Source organism: Drosophila melanogaster, chromosome 2R, assembly GCF_000001215.4.
Source record: "Drosophila melanogaster chromosome 2R".
Taxonomy (NCBI): domain Eukaryota; kingdom Metazoa; phylum Arthropoda; class Insecta; order Diptera; family Drosophilidae; genus Drosophila; species Drosophila melanogaster.
This window is the reverse complement of record NT_033778.4, coordinates 11753338-11770220: the sequence shown is the minus strand read 5'-3', so window position 1 is coordinate 11770220 and position 16883 is coordinate 11753338. Positions and strand designations below refer to the sequence as shown.

At 40.8% G+C, this 16883-nt stretch overlaps 2 protein-coding genes across 2 annotated transcripts in view; both read right to left on the bottom strand.

Annotated features, from left to right (window-relative positions):
- The window catches only part of ths (thisbe), a 57608-nt gene extending 44204 nt beyond the window's left edge, over positions 1-13404 (bottom strand). The window contains exon 1 of the mRNA NM_001259339.2: positions 10720-13404. The gene's annotated coding sequence lies outside the window, so the exon portion shown is untranslated. The remainder of the gene's footprint in view (positions 1-10719) is intronic.
- On the bottom strand, positions 660-1768 carry CG13193 (uncharacterized protein; the record flags this gene model as incomplete). The annotated part of the gene is made up of 3 exons (NM_136855.1): positions 660-821; positions 881-1194; positions 1675-1768. The coding sequence occupies 3 exons, from the start codon at positions 1766-1768 to the stop codon at positions 660-662; spliced, it is 570 nt and encodes a 189-aa protein (NP_610699.1).
- Positions 13405-16883: the final 3479 nt, after the last annotated feature.

Here is a 16883-nt window from a genome sequence, read left to right as displayed (position 1 = left end):
TTCTACGGAAATTGGTAGCAAAATAAATAAGGAGATTTATACGTACTGCATAAAGTTGGGAAAGTAGATCTATCTTATGATATATTTACAACTTCTAAAGGTAATTAACTTTCGTCGACTGATGTGTACTTCCCCGAAGTTTTTCATGCTGTCTCTCGACTAATGATTGAAACCACAAACTGGAACACCCACGCACACCACACTAAACTATGACAAAACAATATTATGTAGGGCACTGCGAACACGTGAGCCTGCAGCTAAATGTATAAATGCATAAATCATTTGGATTGAGCGACTTTTTGACATCGCAAATGAGCAAGGACAGATGCAGGAGCAGCGCCATAAATTCACTTGAATTTATTATGCAATTAGTTAAAGACCTGCATTGTCAGATGGCAAATGTGCCCGGCTGAAAGTGGAGCAGGCCCGTTGGCAGTCAGGAATTTACAGTCCAAAGAAAGACCTTGAGGGCGATGCATTCGCATGCATTTCGCTGGGCAATCCTTGTCGTTTTCTCTGACTTTTATCGGCATGAACTTGGCTTTCCACAGCTCACAAGAGGCCAAATGCAGCCTTGAAAAGTTGAAACTCGTTAGCCCCACCCGTGACCCACTTGAGCATCTTGCATTCGCATTCGCATTCGCATTTTCCATTTCCATTTAATAGAACTTTATATCCAGTATGAAAGTGGCCACCGGACGGCGTTGCCTGCCCTTGGGCTTTCCGTAGTAATTTGTGTCGTGGAGGCGATAGAATCCCGCTGGCAAATACCCCGGAATGCTGTGGTTCTCCAACTGAAAGTTGCGCACATCGTAGCTGGCCTGCAGAGGAGAAACTTTTTGACCCAGACCTTCGAACACAGTAGAGATACAGTACGCACTGGCTGGATGGGACACCGGTCGGCCAGATTCCCGTACTTGAACACATTCCTCAGCCAGACCTTCATCAAGCTGGACTGCAGAAGTTCCCGCAGCGTCTTGCAGGTGTCCATGTCGTAGCTGAAGAGTGTCTGGTACCGATCCTTGCCATCTATCAGCTGCAGGAGCGTTATTGTTGTCCTCAATCCATTCTTCAAGGTGCGATTCAGATGGATGTCCAGGTTCAGCTCACCTTTGGCGGTCAGCCATCCCCTGATGCTGGAGCAGTAGTCTTTGCTGCACTCTACGCTGATGTTGGTGAACTTACTTCGAAGAGCTTTTTATGAGTGGGTAAAAGTACCATTTACTTGTAAAAGTATATAATATTGCAATGCTTACTGAACGATTCGCAAACGAACAGTATCAGGAGGGTTAATAACAACATTTCCAAGTATTGTTTTGGATATAACTACAAAAAGCAGCAGACAGTTTGTTTCAATCATATCATAAATAATTAGCGCAGTCGTTAGTCAGGCTAGAGTGAATAACTAATGGTTTTATTTCACCAAACAATTTAGGCATTGAAAATATTGTTGAATATTGTTAAAGCAATTTACAGTGGGCTCTTATTCTAATTGGATACCACATTATTAAGAGCTTTAAACAGTCACGGCCTAACACTGATTATGGCAGCAATGCTCCAGTTCAGCGGAAAATCTAACTCAACCCCCCACGATGGCTCATAAATCAATCGGCAGTCCATCAATCAATCAATCAGCGGGCCATCAATTAGTCAGTCTGTCAGTCCGTATCACACTTGGTCCGAATCGCAGAGCACTGATCTGGATCTGGATCAGATCTTGGTGGGCTTGGGGGCTCTTGGGGCTCCAGGCCCCAACTGTCTGCCACATAAAGATTCAAGTTCAGTGCGACCAGCTCACGAACTAACCGTAAAGCAAACTGAAAGTAGCGCTGACGTTTGGCTGATCGGGTTGTTTCGGGTTGTTTGGTTGTTTGGCCGCGTTGTTTGGCTAAGCGGCGTTTAATTGGAAACACAGTTGGGTGTTGGTTTTGACCGGTCCGCTGTCTTCATCGCGGGCCATCAACTTTCAGCAGCTGCGGACAGCTGATGGACATGGACATTTGCATTCGTTCTCAGGCCAACTCCTGTGGACTACCAGATAAACCCGTTCAAAAGCCGACCAGGCTCGCCGAATCAGATGCACATATTACGCATACGTCGTGTGGTCCGTGTGACGTTTTTGGCCACGGGGAAATGTTTGACTTTGCTCCCACTCCCACGACTAACTACAGTGAAAATAATTTAATATTAGAAATTAATAATACCGAATGATACAATTGTAGTCACATAACAATATCACAAAAGAGAATTTAATGATATAGAATTTTATGAATTGTTCTAGCATGGAAACTTGAGACTCCTGGAATGGATTCAGAATCTGATTTTTCTCTTAGTGCTACCTCTTCTCCTGCCCCTCGCTCTTGACTCCTTGCTTAATTGCTGAGCCGCGTGGAGCGTTTAATTGCAAATTATTCAAATGCCGACGCTGCCGCAGCTGTCATTGCTGTCATAACCAGTCGGCGCAGCTGCCCCCTCCGCTCCATCGCCCCACTCATCCTGGCGAGCTTGCAATTATGTCTCAAATTAACACAGCAACCACCGCAGAGCACCCCTCCGTTTTCCCCATTGCCACAAAAAACAAAAACAAAAATAACAGCAAGAAAATGTGTAAAAATATGCCCCAACTTTTCGCTGCTGTTGTTGTCAGATGAAATTAGGCGTAAAATGTAGTTTGAACCTTTGTGGAAATATTTTTTAACAACATTCACAAGTGTTCGAGCATTTCTTCATTCCATATGTTGATGTAGTTTTCGACCACGAGGGCGATTTGTGGGGTTCTTCCATCGCTTGCTACCTTAATTGTTGCCAAGTCCCATACTCGGACTGTATCAATATTTATACCTCTGAGCTGATAAAGGCGTTTGCCGATCGCCCTCAGCAATCTTTATCTCTTTAGTACTGACCACAGTCGGAGAACATGCCATTATGAACTATATGGCAAATGCAATTTCGATAAACTTTACAGCCCAGCACAGTGGAATAAATTAGCCGCAGGAAACGGGACAAAAAAATAGGTGACCGATAAGGTGATCAAAAACTCATTAGCAAGTATCTTACAAGAACAAAACTCATGGATAGATATTTCTTAATTAAGGTTTGATTTAATAACACTTAAACATTAATAAGCTTTTTTACTTTCCCCAAGACATTTCTTTATCTTCCCATGTGTTAATTGAAATGGTATTAGCAATGGTTATTAAACTAAATTATTTAAGTTAATATGCAATTTCAATAAGCCGTGTACAGGAAAAAGGCAAAAAAGATCAAAACCTCATTACTGGTTTATCTCACAAGAACAAATTTGTGTTCCGATTTTAGAAGTAAACTTAAGCCTTTTGTACTTGTCCCTAGTAACAATTCTGAAATATGTTGTGTACCTTATCTTGGTAAGAACATTTTTTTTTTTATTAAGTACAACTACGTACCTTTATTTATTTTTAAAGTGAATACTGTATATATACAGTATACAGATATACAGTATCATATTTTTCCCGCTTTTTTGATAATACGTTTTGGAACTTTATTCCACAGTGGGCCAGCAACAGTTGTGGCAACATCGGTGGGCAACATTGCAGCTGCAGTTTGCAGCAGCAGTTGTTGCTGCTTTTGTTGCGGCTGCTGGTTGGCAGCGTCTCAAGTTGCATTTATATGCAAATAGCTAAAATTGTTTTCAATTTGCCACCGCCAAGCGCCTTGGCCATCGACAACGCATTCCTTGAGCCAACTTGCAGCTAATTTTATGGCTAATTGTCTGCCTGCCCGCCTCTCGTGTTGTTGGCCGCATTGATTGCTGATGAAGTTGTGATATTTGCGATAAAAAATGTATGTGATAAAAATTACTGAGTAGCCAGCAAACGCAGCCAGGAATTTCTTAATTGTCAGAACGGCCCGCTGCTGGCTGAACTAATTGTGGAAAACTCCACGCACAAGGACACCGGGTGGCAAACTAAAAAGCGAAAACAATTTCAATGGGAGCAACATTCGGGAGGCGCGACATTAGCGGCAAATGTCAAAAGCGTTGAAAGCTTTTAATTTACTTTATGTCAGGGTGTGGTTCTCCAGTGAAAGATAATCGCAAACTGGTTTAACCCAGAATCAAAATCGAGGGCAAAGGAAAATAGGTTCTGCTCATGGACTGATTTATAAATGAGTTCCAAAGATACACAAACTGTAGATGTCAAGTCACATATGTCATTCATCATTGATTTCAGTGTGAAAAAGGTACTTTAAAGGTACTTGGTTCTACGGTCGCTATCTGGGAAATTCAGGTTGGCCCGAAGCAGGAAAATCCCGCCACTAAAATGAAAATAGTTCCAATTGAATTCTCAGACTCGTCCGGCCTGATTGGCAACTCAAGGAGTTCAAAAATCCAAGCACACAACCTCGGGAACTTCAGACCCCTATAAATAGTCGGCCGTGTCACTTGTAAACAGATTTCCGGGGAAACTGCGTGCTGTCTATTGGATTTGTTGGTTTAAGCTTAGCCCTTTTCAGCCCACCCAACCCCCTACAACAAATATCGACGATCGGGCAACGATCGGATCGAATTGGAAATGCGCAGTATGATGTCCGATTTACATTGGTCGGTCGAGCAAGCAATGCAAATGTGATTGCCATTTTTATGAGCCAACAACGACTTGATAGTGATACTGAGCGGAATTGGTGTGAGAATGGGGATGGAGATGGGGATTTGGCTGGGGTGGCTTTATAGCCGTTTCTGATTACAACTCTGGTTTAGTGGATTGCTCAACGAACTTGACATAATGACAAGCGCAGCCAGTTCTTGATGAATGGCCCGATCTTGGGTGTGTAAGCCAACGGGGTGACTGCTGGTCGAGATTTATGCAATAGTACGATTCAATTGAATAATATGTTGCACCTCGGATTGATTACATCAACGGGTTAATGGCTCCACCGATGAAAACCCGTTCGACAAGTGTTGATCTAAGGGGTTCCGAGAATATGTGGCCTAATGGCACCTTTATGTGAGTAAGAACACTATTATACGTTCGCAATGTTTTAAATAAATGAAGTGTTTTATAACCACTTAAAACTATAAAAAGAGAATATTCTTTGATAATATAAAAATCATTAGAATAAGTAAGGCTGTGCAGTTAATACTTAATGACATCTTAACAAAACTCAACTTAATAACCCAGTTGATTTTGAACTGCACTGATTCAATACGAAACATATACATTTGAGTTAATTAAATATTAATTCCTCCTTGGGCCATAATTGATTGAAAGACCCAAACATATTTAGATTCCCATCACCCACTTAAGAACCAAATCAAATTTTCATTGAGTCGCAGCCCCATAAGCATCATTAACATCATTGTCGCTCAAATTGTCGTTTAATAAAGTGAGTGCTAAGAGCCAAGAGCAAAAACAACTTAAGCCATATATGTAAGTTCGAATGACAATGTACGAACGAACAGGGGGATGTGGCACAAATGGAGGGGCGGAAATGGGCAAACAATCTCATCCTAACGTCTGATGGCACTTTACAGATAGAGATTCGAGCAGATGCAATTCAATGTCAATGCAATGAGCGGGGGTGTCGCCTTCTACAGAGAGACTCCCCTCCACACGACTGGGGCTTTTAGCGTCTGGCAAACTTGTTGGCGGCTCTTGACTGCATATAAATATCCAATAATTATTGGCGTCTAAATGCTTTGCCTGTAATTGCATTCAACATGTGCAAGTGCAATGTGAGGCGCCCTCAGTGGAAGTGCTGTTGTTATTGGTTTTGTTAAATTAAGTAATTAAATGGCAATTGAGCTTGGCAGAACATATCATCAAGTGCTGGAAGGAAGTTGTTGAAAGGGCATTACTAGCGTTTAGAGCGAGTTCATTGCAAAGCAAAGGAAAATTACAGGTTCTGAATGTTATGATGATGAAAGGTACACTAAGCAGCATTCAGGAAATATATGAAACATTTACACAGAAGTTGAAATTAACTGCGTTTAGGTAAAGCTCTAACTTTCGGTACGGATTGATAGCGCCACCTGTGCCATTAGAAACCACATGCAACCAAATCTTATATACCTCACTATTTATGATCCTTAGCCCCTAAAAGTTATTTTGCCCATGGCAAGTGTCACTGATTCACACCCATTAATTATTTGGGTAGCTTAGGTCAGTAATGCGCTGTGGAATGCAAAACAAAGCGAGCCAAGCCAACGATAAAGTACTTGACGCACGTTTTATTTTTAGTGGATGTCTAGACCCACCTGGTATTTTGGTATTTAATCGATAAATACTTCCAATTGTTTGTTTATATTTAGCAATATCATTATTGCTTTTTTTTTCGCCACCCGGCTCGCATTCCCATTACAAATGGCAGTCGAGCGGCGAGAGTTGTGAAAATATTTTCCCATGGTGTTGAAATAACGCCCACGAATAAGTGCACCCATCCGCACTCCTTTCACTTGGCTTTCCCATGATTCTTCTCCACAAAGCTGAATTCTTCTGCCGCCGCTGAAGAGCAGCCCACGTTCGCCCCATTCTTCTGGTACCACTGTGTGCACAAATTGGCAAACACGCAACTCATGATCAAGTGCAATCTTTTTGACATTAATATGACAACGGCAGCAGGAGAACACAGGCAGCTGACCAGCGAACAACCAGCGAATCGCCGCGAAAAAATCAATTATGCGCACGCGGCACAAAGGCAAAAGCCACACCGCACAAATGACAACTGGAACTTGGCATGGGACTCCACTGGGTTGCGTCCCTCCTATAACTCCGACTTCGACTCCAACTCCAACTCCAGATCCAACTCCCATTCCGACTCGACTTCCCCTTGCTGATTGAGTATGCGACACAGGCAGCTCCAAAGTGGCGAACGCTGATGAATGTCTGTCAAATTGTTGACACGCCACGAAGACGCAGATGGAAAGATGGAGAGATGGAAAGACATCGCTGACATTGACACAATGCACACGGAATGGGGGATTCGGATAAGAGAAGGGGATGTTGGAAATGTTGAATCGAACTGGAAGTATACCCAGTAGCGCTTCACCCCCCTAGAAATACTCTATCATCGCATACTCTATATAATAGCAACGCAATAAACTATAAGGAAAACTAAAAATTTGTGTTTACAAAAGTTATAAACATATCTCTTTAAAGTCTTTTTTAATTTTTACGTTTCATTAACTTTCATGTCCAATATACCCTCCGAATTTCGGTAATTTCCAGAGAAACTCCACTAAAGAGGCGACAAAGTTGCGCCAAGTCTGTCCATGATGATCACGATCGTAGTCAGGATCGCCTGATGATCATTCGCGGAAATATTTTATGCCATTTAATTTCAGACCCCCCCCCCCCTTCCGTAGACATCATCAACCCCAGACTGCCATCTAATTGAGTTGTTGGCCAGCTATATGGCTATATAGCTACACATATAGCCAAAGATCCGAAGAGAGTCGCCCGATGGCTGGCAAATATTTATCGGCATATTAATGCAGCATATTTCAAATGCAAAGTCGACTCTCATCTGACTGACTTACTTCCTCGGTGAGCGGCTCCCAAACATGTTTATGCAATTTTCCCGCCTGGTCTTCAGTCCTCGGTCTTCAGTCTTCACTCTTTCGGTCTGCCGTCTTCGGTCTTCAGTCTTTGGCCTCCAGTCTGCCGTCTTCCGTCTCCTTGGTCTATGGCTTGTCTTATCAAATGATTTTATTTATGCTATGGGCGCGCATGTGTGCGATAATTGGATTATTTACTTTCGCGGCTTAGCAGCCAGCGAGTTGTGGCACTCGTAGAAAATTGTCGAGTTTTCGCTTTCTATTAAGTCGACCCAACGGAGACGCCCCTAACATGAGCCACATAATTTAAAAATCCCCCGAATTGGACATAAAAAAAAAATTGTTCAAATATTGTGATATAGTATTTGTAGCTGTCAGTCTATTAGGTAAGAGGTTAAGCTTAAATTTATAACTATATTAAGATGGATAATCAGTGTTTTCTTGTGGTTGAAAACTGAAATCAGTTCTTAAGAATTAAGCATGATAAAAAGATATATTAATAACTTCCTGTTGAGTTCCCTTAAGTTAAATTATCGATGTGACAACCCAGGACAGTGGCTACCAATCATAGCTCCTTTGTGCTCAGGAACGCCCACTCAACTCAGATGGGGAACCCAACTTCAGATCCCATATCCCAGGTGCCAATTCGTTAGCTTGTCCGTGGGTTTTGGCCAACACTGGAACAACACCCAGTTGGCTACCAGACGCAGATATACAACATTGTCGTCGTTTGGCATTAATATGTATGAGTGGTGTCAGGAGGCAATGCCACAACGCGTTTATCAAACATTTGAAACATGCGTTGGCTACCCCTTCTCCATCGTCTGCCCCACCCCCATTTCCACCCCGCCCCCCTTTTACCAACAAGCTGGTTGACCCAATTAGCCGGGCATTATAAAGTCGTAAAGCATATTGCCAGACGTGAGCGGGTTGGGGCTGGGGAATTAGCAAATAGTCAGGCCCCCAGGCCAAAGACAGAGCTGCAGCTAGAGATAGATATATATCTATATAGACGGGTAGATAGAGATAGAGATACGTACAGAGCAAAGAAATATGATCTTTAGGATCCTTAAAACGATTTATTTGTTAAATCATAAAATTTTTTACCTACAAACTATTCTTTAACTTTATTAAACTATTCTATATAACTTCCCCTTGAACTTTATTTAACTGTTCTATATATAAATGCCACAAAATTATGGTTAGAAAACTCAGCTACTTTGGCAGTACTTCTATTCCGATCAAAAAGTTTGTTTTCTGTGTAGAAAAGTGAGTGACAATCACTGCCGCCACATCCCATTAAATGTGCAAGCGAAAATCGAGTGAACTCATAAATCACAAATCACTTAGGCAAACCATTTTTGGTAGCTGAACAAGACGTTATGGCTGGCGGGATGGGGCAGTGCGCAGTGCGGGGGCGGCTGCCAATGGTCATGTTTTGTGCGATAATATTGACAAATTGTGCAAACATTCGCACACAATTAATAAGCGCCGCACAGATGGAGCTCCCCCTCCCCACCAAAAATATATCAAAGGAAACAGACACAAACGGCGGCAGAAATGATTCGCCCACGTGCTGGGGCGCGTGTTCGCATTTTGCAGAAAGCCAAAAAGCCAGAAAACCGAAAGCCAACTGACAAAGCCAAAAGACAAAGCCAAACGGAGCAAAGGCAAAACAAAGAGCCGGGGGACATGACAACATAATTCAGATTCAAGATTCAGGGAGGGCGCACTGGCGCTACCTAAAAATAAAAGGGAAATCAGGAATGTCGCCAAGCGTCAGAAGACAATGGCGCAAATACAGTGGCACAATCGTTTTATATCTAATATCTACTTAAGATATATAATAAATATAAGATGATCGATTATTAAAAACTTACAAAAAAAAAAATATTTCCATTCCTTAGTATAAATATCTTATGTTAAGCTCCATTAATCAAGTTCTTAACCGTCCAAATATTAAGAAAGAAGCTCGCCACTGTGCCAATCCTCACTTGCTCCATTCAAGAGTGCATCCCATCGAGTATTAAGAGTCCGACCACGTAAGAATCGCCCACACAGAAGCGTCCTGGAGCCCTCCATTCCCTCCATACTCATTCCAAATGAGTTTGCAACATTTAGCGGATTGAGTGAGCAAAGATACACATTTCCCCGCTCTTTATTATTTGATTGATGATTGCAGTTGGCGATGCGCCGATGCTGCTTTGAAGTCTTCGAAATAACCACGTATCGCTTGGACCTCGGCCAGCACTCGACTTTCGATTGGCAGTCAAAGACTAAAGTCGGCAATTTATGCCGGCATAACTCGTGTGTTTAGGCCAAGTCGCTGCGAATAAGCGGCTTAGTTGGCCAGGAAGCTGCGACGGACATTTGTGTTGACAAATCAATTAAATGCGAAATTTAAAGGCGCACACAGTAGCGCCAAAGGGGTAAAACTGGGCACGCAAATGTCGGTGGAAGTGGGAAGTGGAATGTGAGACTCCCGGGCTAGAGAATGGGTCTCCTTTGGAGCCAGTCCAAAACCAGGTTCCGACTCCCAAGGAAACCTTGTCGACGCTTATCGAAAACATTGATCCGGCCATGCAAATCGTAAAGTGTGAAAACAAATTGCCAAGTGGCCCCCCAAAAGGGGGGACCAAGAACCCATTCGAGAGACTCATTGCAGCCGTCCCGTCGGATAATTGCACTCGATTTGTAATTCAAGATTAAGGGCAGACAGCTCGTCCGTTTTCCGTTTCTGGACTTAATTTATGTCCAAATCTTTTGGCCGGGGCATTGTTTCTCCACCGACCCGATGATAATCACCTGAAATGTGGGCCATGAGTTAAGTGATTATGTAAATTTTCAGTTCGCTAACCAGCTGAGTTCACCACCTGGAGTCTGAATGCGATGGCATAACCTTCAATTGGCTTTGGGCAGATTTCTGGTAATTGCAAAAGGGTAAGGCTAAGATTGATGGCCAATTTGGGGGAGTTAGCGAAAGTCAGTTCTGGCTGATTGTATACCAAAAATAATTAGGCTCAAAGTGAAAGGCTATTCTACTTTTAAGTGATAAATGGGTTGAGTGGTAAATGAAGTCATAATTATAAAAGATGTTTTGTCTTCAAAGGTGGTAATAATAATTTCATTAAACTATATCTTATTTTTACATACCTTACACAACTAATATATTATTGCATACTTACATCGTATTTACTTGACCTCATTTTACCCATTTATTTTGCATCTAATTTGCATTCGTATTTCGTCTACGCTTCTTTGTTAAATTTAATCCAGTCGAACATTTAAAATGCGATTTCGTAGAATCGATTTTAAAGCCAATTATTCAATGTCTTTTGCGGTTATATTGGCAATTTTGGTGTTAGGCTTAAGAATTTTGAACACTTTGCAATTGCGATTGATTTAAGCACTTTATTTTATTTATTTGTGTCAGTTGATATATCAATTAAACAGTCTTTGATCATTGTGGTTTTCTGAGCGAAGAGGCGACTGCAAGCGAGAAAGGGCACCCGAAAAATATTACTCATACGACACGTGCCACGTGAAAAGCAGCAGCTGACTGACTGGCTGAAATTGAAACCGAAACCGAAACTAAACGAGCAGGAAAACCCCCAAAAGCGAATGGTGGCGAAGTGGCTAGAAGCAGAGCACGGAAAATGGACTACGGACCACCGAATACGGAATACGAAATACGGGAAAACAGGCCAAAGGCAGGAAATCAAAAACGATTCCGATAAACCAACCAGGCTGACTGTTACTTTCAGCTGGTTCCCCGCAGCGCCCAGAAAACTGTTTACGATTCGCGATTTACGATTACGGCCACCTTGCTGTTAATGTTCTCTCATTTCTCTCGCCGCCTTTTGGGGCTTTTCATTTTGGCTTTTCCTCTGGCCTGGCACGTTTCACTTTGCCGTGTTGTTTGCGGGAAAAATCGTTAGGCGGCAACAACAACAGCGGGAAAGCCAGAACGGCAGCAAAATGCCAAAACTGCACGAAACAGACGATGGGAGCACTAAGAAAAAACTCGAATTGAACCTCAGCAAATGTCTCCAACTTATTCAAAAAAATAAAGTACCTGAAGATAACCAATTATTCTGCTTGAATCCTGCTGTGTGCTTTACTTTTTGTGATAATAGGCGGACTCACTAATTAATATCTGTAACCAAAATTCAAGCAATATACTTTAACACTTTTTGGTGATAAATTCACAATTAGCCACTCAAAATGCATAAATTTTAATTTTTACGATTACTTCAAGGCAAGGAATCCTTGTTTCATAATTTAACATTTTCTTGAAGGAACACAAAGTGCAAAATAACAAAATTGTAATTTCGGAAAATATTTTAATACGGTTTTTTTTTCTGAGTGAAGGGAGACAGCAGCAGCCACGTGAAAAATGCCGGAAACAGAAATCGATTTGCAGCGAAAAGAAGGCCCCCATAAAGGGGAGGTTCGGGCGAGTGGTGTGTTATGCACTCTGAGGTCACGATAGCGAGGCTCTCCTGTGGGGGAATCCTTAAGTTAAAATTCTCGGCGAACGGCAAATTATGTCACACACACGCAGCGCACAAAAGTAGGCAACGATTTTTGCTCGATTACACGGCGAAAATCACTATTTTTCGGTTAACAACATCTCGCTCTGACTCTTGCAAATGTCGAAAAAAATTATTACTTTTTTGTTGGAATTTTTACCCGATTTTATGAGCGTTTACCCGATGTCGCTGGGCGCTGCTGCCTGTGCTGCTGCAGCGCTGAAAATTCACGTAACAATTGATTTGTGTGTCAAAAATGTCACAAGTGTCAAAACTGCGTGGAAGAACAAGCCGTTTTACACTGGAGAGCGACACTGAGAGAAACGAATGTGCCGAGAGTATCACAGAAAAAGAGACCTCAAGCTGCGCCGCTGCGCAAAGAGAGCAAATAAGAGAAAGCCAACAACACGTGCGTGTCCTGCGAAGCAGGACTAAGACTTAAGCACTACATTAGCAGAGAGAAAAGAGCTCTGCAATTTTTTCTTAAATGAAGCTGAAGGATCAGATGTTCAGAATAGCTCTCTTAAATAATGAACTATTATCTATATTAATTGGTGGAACTCAATATCAATGACATTGGGGGTCCTTGATAATTTTATTTAAAACGTTTTAAATACGCTTACATAGTTTTGTTTAGAAAACTTAGGCTTTTGCTTAAGATTTTTTAATTAAATTTATTTTAAAATAGCAGATACTTAGGAAGTCTTAATCTTTTTAGAAATAATTCAACCCTCGTTGTGTTTTTTTTTTTATAAATTCCTGTACATAGGCGAATATGATCAAAAATGTTTTCAGATCATTTAATGGATATTTTAAAAATTTCTTGATATTTACTGCTGTATGTATTTTTTCGTTTTCTTGCATTAGGCCTCACTGTGCCCATAACTTTTCCACCTATTTATGAATCACTTTACCATCCCCCGAAAGTTTCGAGCGGAAAACCATATTTTAAGTCCTGCCAGCTAAGCCAAAAAGGGGTTCGTTTTTCGTCTATTCCTTTAGATCCTGGCTAAACGGCTTAAAGGGCTCAAATGAACGCAGCGAAAATCGTTCTCCCCACTTTTCGACCACAGGAAGACAAGCGGAATAAATAACTGTGGGGGTGGGCAATAAGGTGTTAAGCTCACAAGCACTTAAATTTGTTTTTCTTATGATTCGTTTTTTCCATGTAATTCACTCTTCTTGACGTTTTTTTAACGCACAATTTTATTTTGTTAATTTATAATGTTATTATTTTGTTAATTTAGCTCGAGTTATGTTCGTTATTTCTGATTTCGAATCCGATTTCGTCCGATTCGCGACTGCGGTTTGTTATGTTTTGTTGTTGCGAACCCAACTAAATGCGATGCCAAACTGGCCAACAATATTTTGCTGTCTCAGCTGCAGTCGCCTGCGTCGACTGAAGCAGAGCATTGGCTTTTCTTATTGAGACCGGCCAGTTTTTAATAGTTCCTGGGAAAGGGGGCGTGGCGGGTGGGCGGCGGGGTGTATGCTCACCACTTGAGGCTAATAAGAAGAAGAAGAGGAAGAGGAAGAATCAGGGAAGAGGAGGGAAAGCAACAACAACAGCAATGAGAGCGAGTTGATTGCCATAAAAAAGAGAAAACATTTCGCTCTTTCAAGTTTGCAAAAGAAAGAGAGTAGCTAACGGTCTATGCTAAAAATTGCATGCGATTTTATGAATTTTTATAAATGCTCTTAGCTTGCAAAACTGAAGAAAGAGACCTTTTTCTAGGGGTGGATTTACGACTGACCAGTAAACATTTCCTCTGTTGCTTTGCAGTTCTGGAGTGACCATTTTCTGGATTGAAAAGCTTATAAAAGCTCCGAAATAGGTCCTGAAAGTTTTAGCCAGATGTACATTTTATTATACGGTACAGTTTATATGGGATTAGGTAAATCAAGTAAATGTACAATTTTCGAATTACAAACTCAAATACAAAATCGTATTGCTGAAACTTTTAAACCGTTTTTTTTTTATTACTTTTCAAAAAAACATAATGTAAAAGTCAATTAATAATTTTAAATTTTACAGCTCTTATCCTTATTGGAATCTAGATTTGATAAATATAAAGAAATATTTATATTTAAAAACATGTTTCCTTATAATTTAATACATATTATAACCTAATAAAAACTGGTCACCCCAATTATTTCTTTTGGGGTTGTTCGAGTCTATTACCATCGAAACATTTTACTACTCTCCCATGCGATTTTTGCCACACACACATGGAGAGTTCATTAAAGAAACAACAACAGGTTTGAGTTTGGCCGCGTGTTGCATGATCCAAGCAACATGTTGCAAAGTGGCAGTGAGTCAAGTCGTTGGCATTGAAAGCATTTATGCTTTGTTTTTTGGGCCAAGATCTTTTCGAGGGAGTAGAGATCATCATTACCCACATGCAGCTGATTACTCACGCGATGTCCAGCTCACGCAATATCATCGGGATTGGGATTGGGATTATAGACACCTTCTGTGATCCGGGGACGGTAATCGGTTAGCCGAGTGTTTTGTGCATATTGTGATATATTGACAGCATTAAGGCAGCGATAGTCGCGCTTCATTAATCATAGATCCTTACGGGACGAGGCCTATTAATTTGAACGCCACGGAACAAAACAGCTTCTCTTTGGGCCATCTTTAATGGTGTGAACACGCCAAGAGTAACAAATTGCGAAATGGCTTGGACTGAGAGAAAATTCGAGGTGCCAAGGCAAGAACAATTCGTTGATATAATTAATTATTGAGAAGGATATCTAACAGCTAGTATATTTCTGAAAGAATATAATTTTTATATATTTATATAATATACACTTGGCACAAGAGAAATGATTATTACAGTGCATAGAGTGAGGGAGAAGGCATGCGTGGACCCTGCCGAAAGGGAGGGCAATAGCCACCCGCTCTAGACAAAAGACAAAGCGATCCGAAGGACACAACAACAACAACGACAGCAGAAGGCGAACAGCGAAAACAGCATCGTAAAAACAAAAAGAAAAAACTTACACACCTGCGCAGCGGGTGGCGCTCGCTTGTAATAAAAATGCGCCGTCGCATGAGCGAAAGAGAGGGATGCAGGGCGAGAGGGAAGATAGCCCGCTCGGATATCGAAGCTTTCGATCAAATGGCCTATCAGATGGTCGGCGTCCCCAGACTCCCGCCAGCGATCATTATCCCTATGCGTTGTGTGTTGAAAAATTCATTTTATTAAGCGCCCGTAAAATCAAGCGCGCAGTATCTCATCAATAAATATATGACAATTATGAATTGTTCCCGCGGACCAGGCCCAAACCGAAAGCCCTTTTCCTTTCTCCTCCTTTCGCATATCCATCGGCGCCCAGTCGAGCGCTATGTGGAATTTAATTCCGGCGCTCACTGTGCGGAACTGTCATCGTGCCAGGGCATTAATTTGTTGTTTATCGCACCTTGTTAAAAACCTATCCGCAGAGCGGAAAGATGAGATGGCGCAGGAGATGAGATATCCAGGGAATTCCATAGATTCCTTTGGCAAATTAAGGAATAAACTCAAAGCCAGTCAAAATAAATAACTAAGTTATAAAGTAAATAGTGCAAGTATAGGCAAAATATTGTACCAGATTTAAGATGATTTAACTTCTTTGTTGAATGTTATATTTATTTAACTTCTTTGTTGAATCTTATATTTAAGTAATAGTAATAAATATTTCATTGATTCGACCTATAAGACCACTAGATAAAATGATTCAAGCTTTGTTGATTCATTAAACGAACAGTTACGCAAATATCATGAATTCTATAATTATATTTGATTACTGGCAAAATTAATTCAAGTTGTGCATTTACTGCGGAAGCTAAAAATAGATAATATTTATGGACAAAAGTGTTTGACATAAAATAAATTAATTGTCAAAGCCATGCAGGCTTGGTTTTACGACCATAGATAAACGCCTCCGATAACAATGGAATTTTGTTTCCTCACATTTCTCTTTGTATATAACAAAACCCAGTAACCCCTGATCTCTTCTATATTTCAGGGGAATTCACCAAGGCAATACTGCCTCGAGTGTATCTTATCTATTTAATTACCAAATCATTAAGCTATATTCCTTTATTCATGATTCCAGGTTAGACTTTGGCCTCAAATCCGGTACTAAAATAAAGCAAAATACAATTATTCATAAAAAAAAATGGCACTGAGCTATGATACTTATCATGGACAGCTTACAAAACGCTTTGCTATTTATTTGCACAGCAAATTCCACGGGCTACTCCAATCATTTTTACTTAATATTTTGCTTTTATTTTTTGCAATTGCGCGTACCAAAAATGTCAAAGTCGTTTAATAGGAGGGTAAAAAAGCCAACAAAAATTGGACAAAACTGGGAGCAAGATCATGAACTAGTGGGGTAAGCCAATGTACGCTAATCAAAAACGTGTTCCTTTAATACCAAATAAAGTTGGGATTAGAGTATTAGATTAAAGCGAATTTCGATAATGATTTTTGCATAAGATCAGCGGTGTCATAACATGGTCTTTTCAGAAAATTTGAGTGTTAAAATGTATTATTTCTTCAAAAAAGCAACAGGATAATTGAAGGGTATTTCCAATACGACTTGAAAACAGAATGTGCCTCTTGTTTTTGTCAAATTCCGTGCGTATTTAATTTAGGTTTTTTTCCGTTTTTTCCCAACTCTATCTGTATTTTCATATTTTCTGTACAAGTTTATCGCGTTGCCTGTTGATTTATGCAAATTATTAAACGTTTTCTAATAACTCATTATGCCGCGTAAACAACGCGTCGCATGACTTGACAGTCCTCAGATGCCGAACATACTCG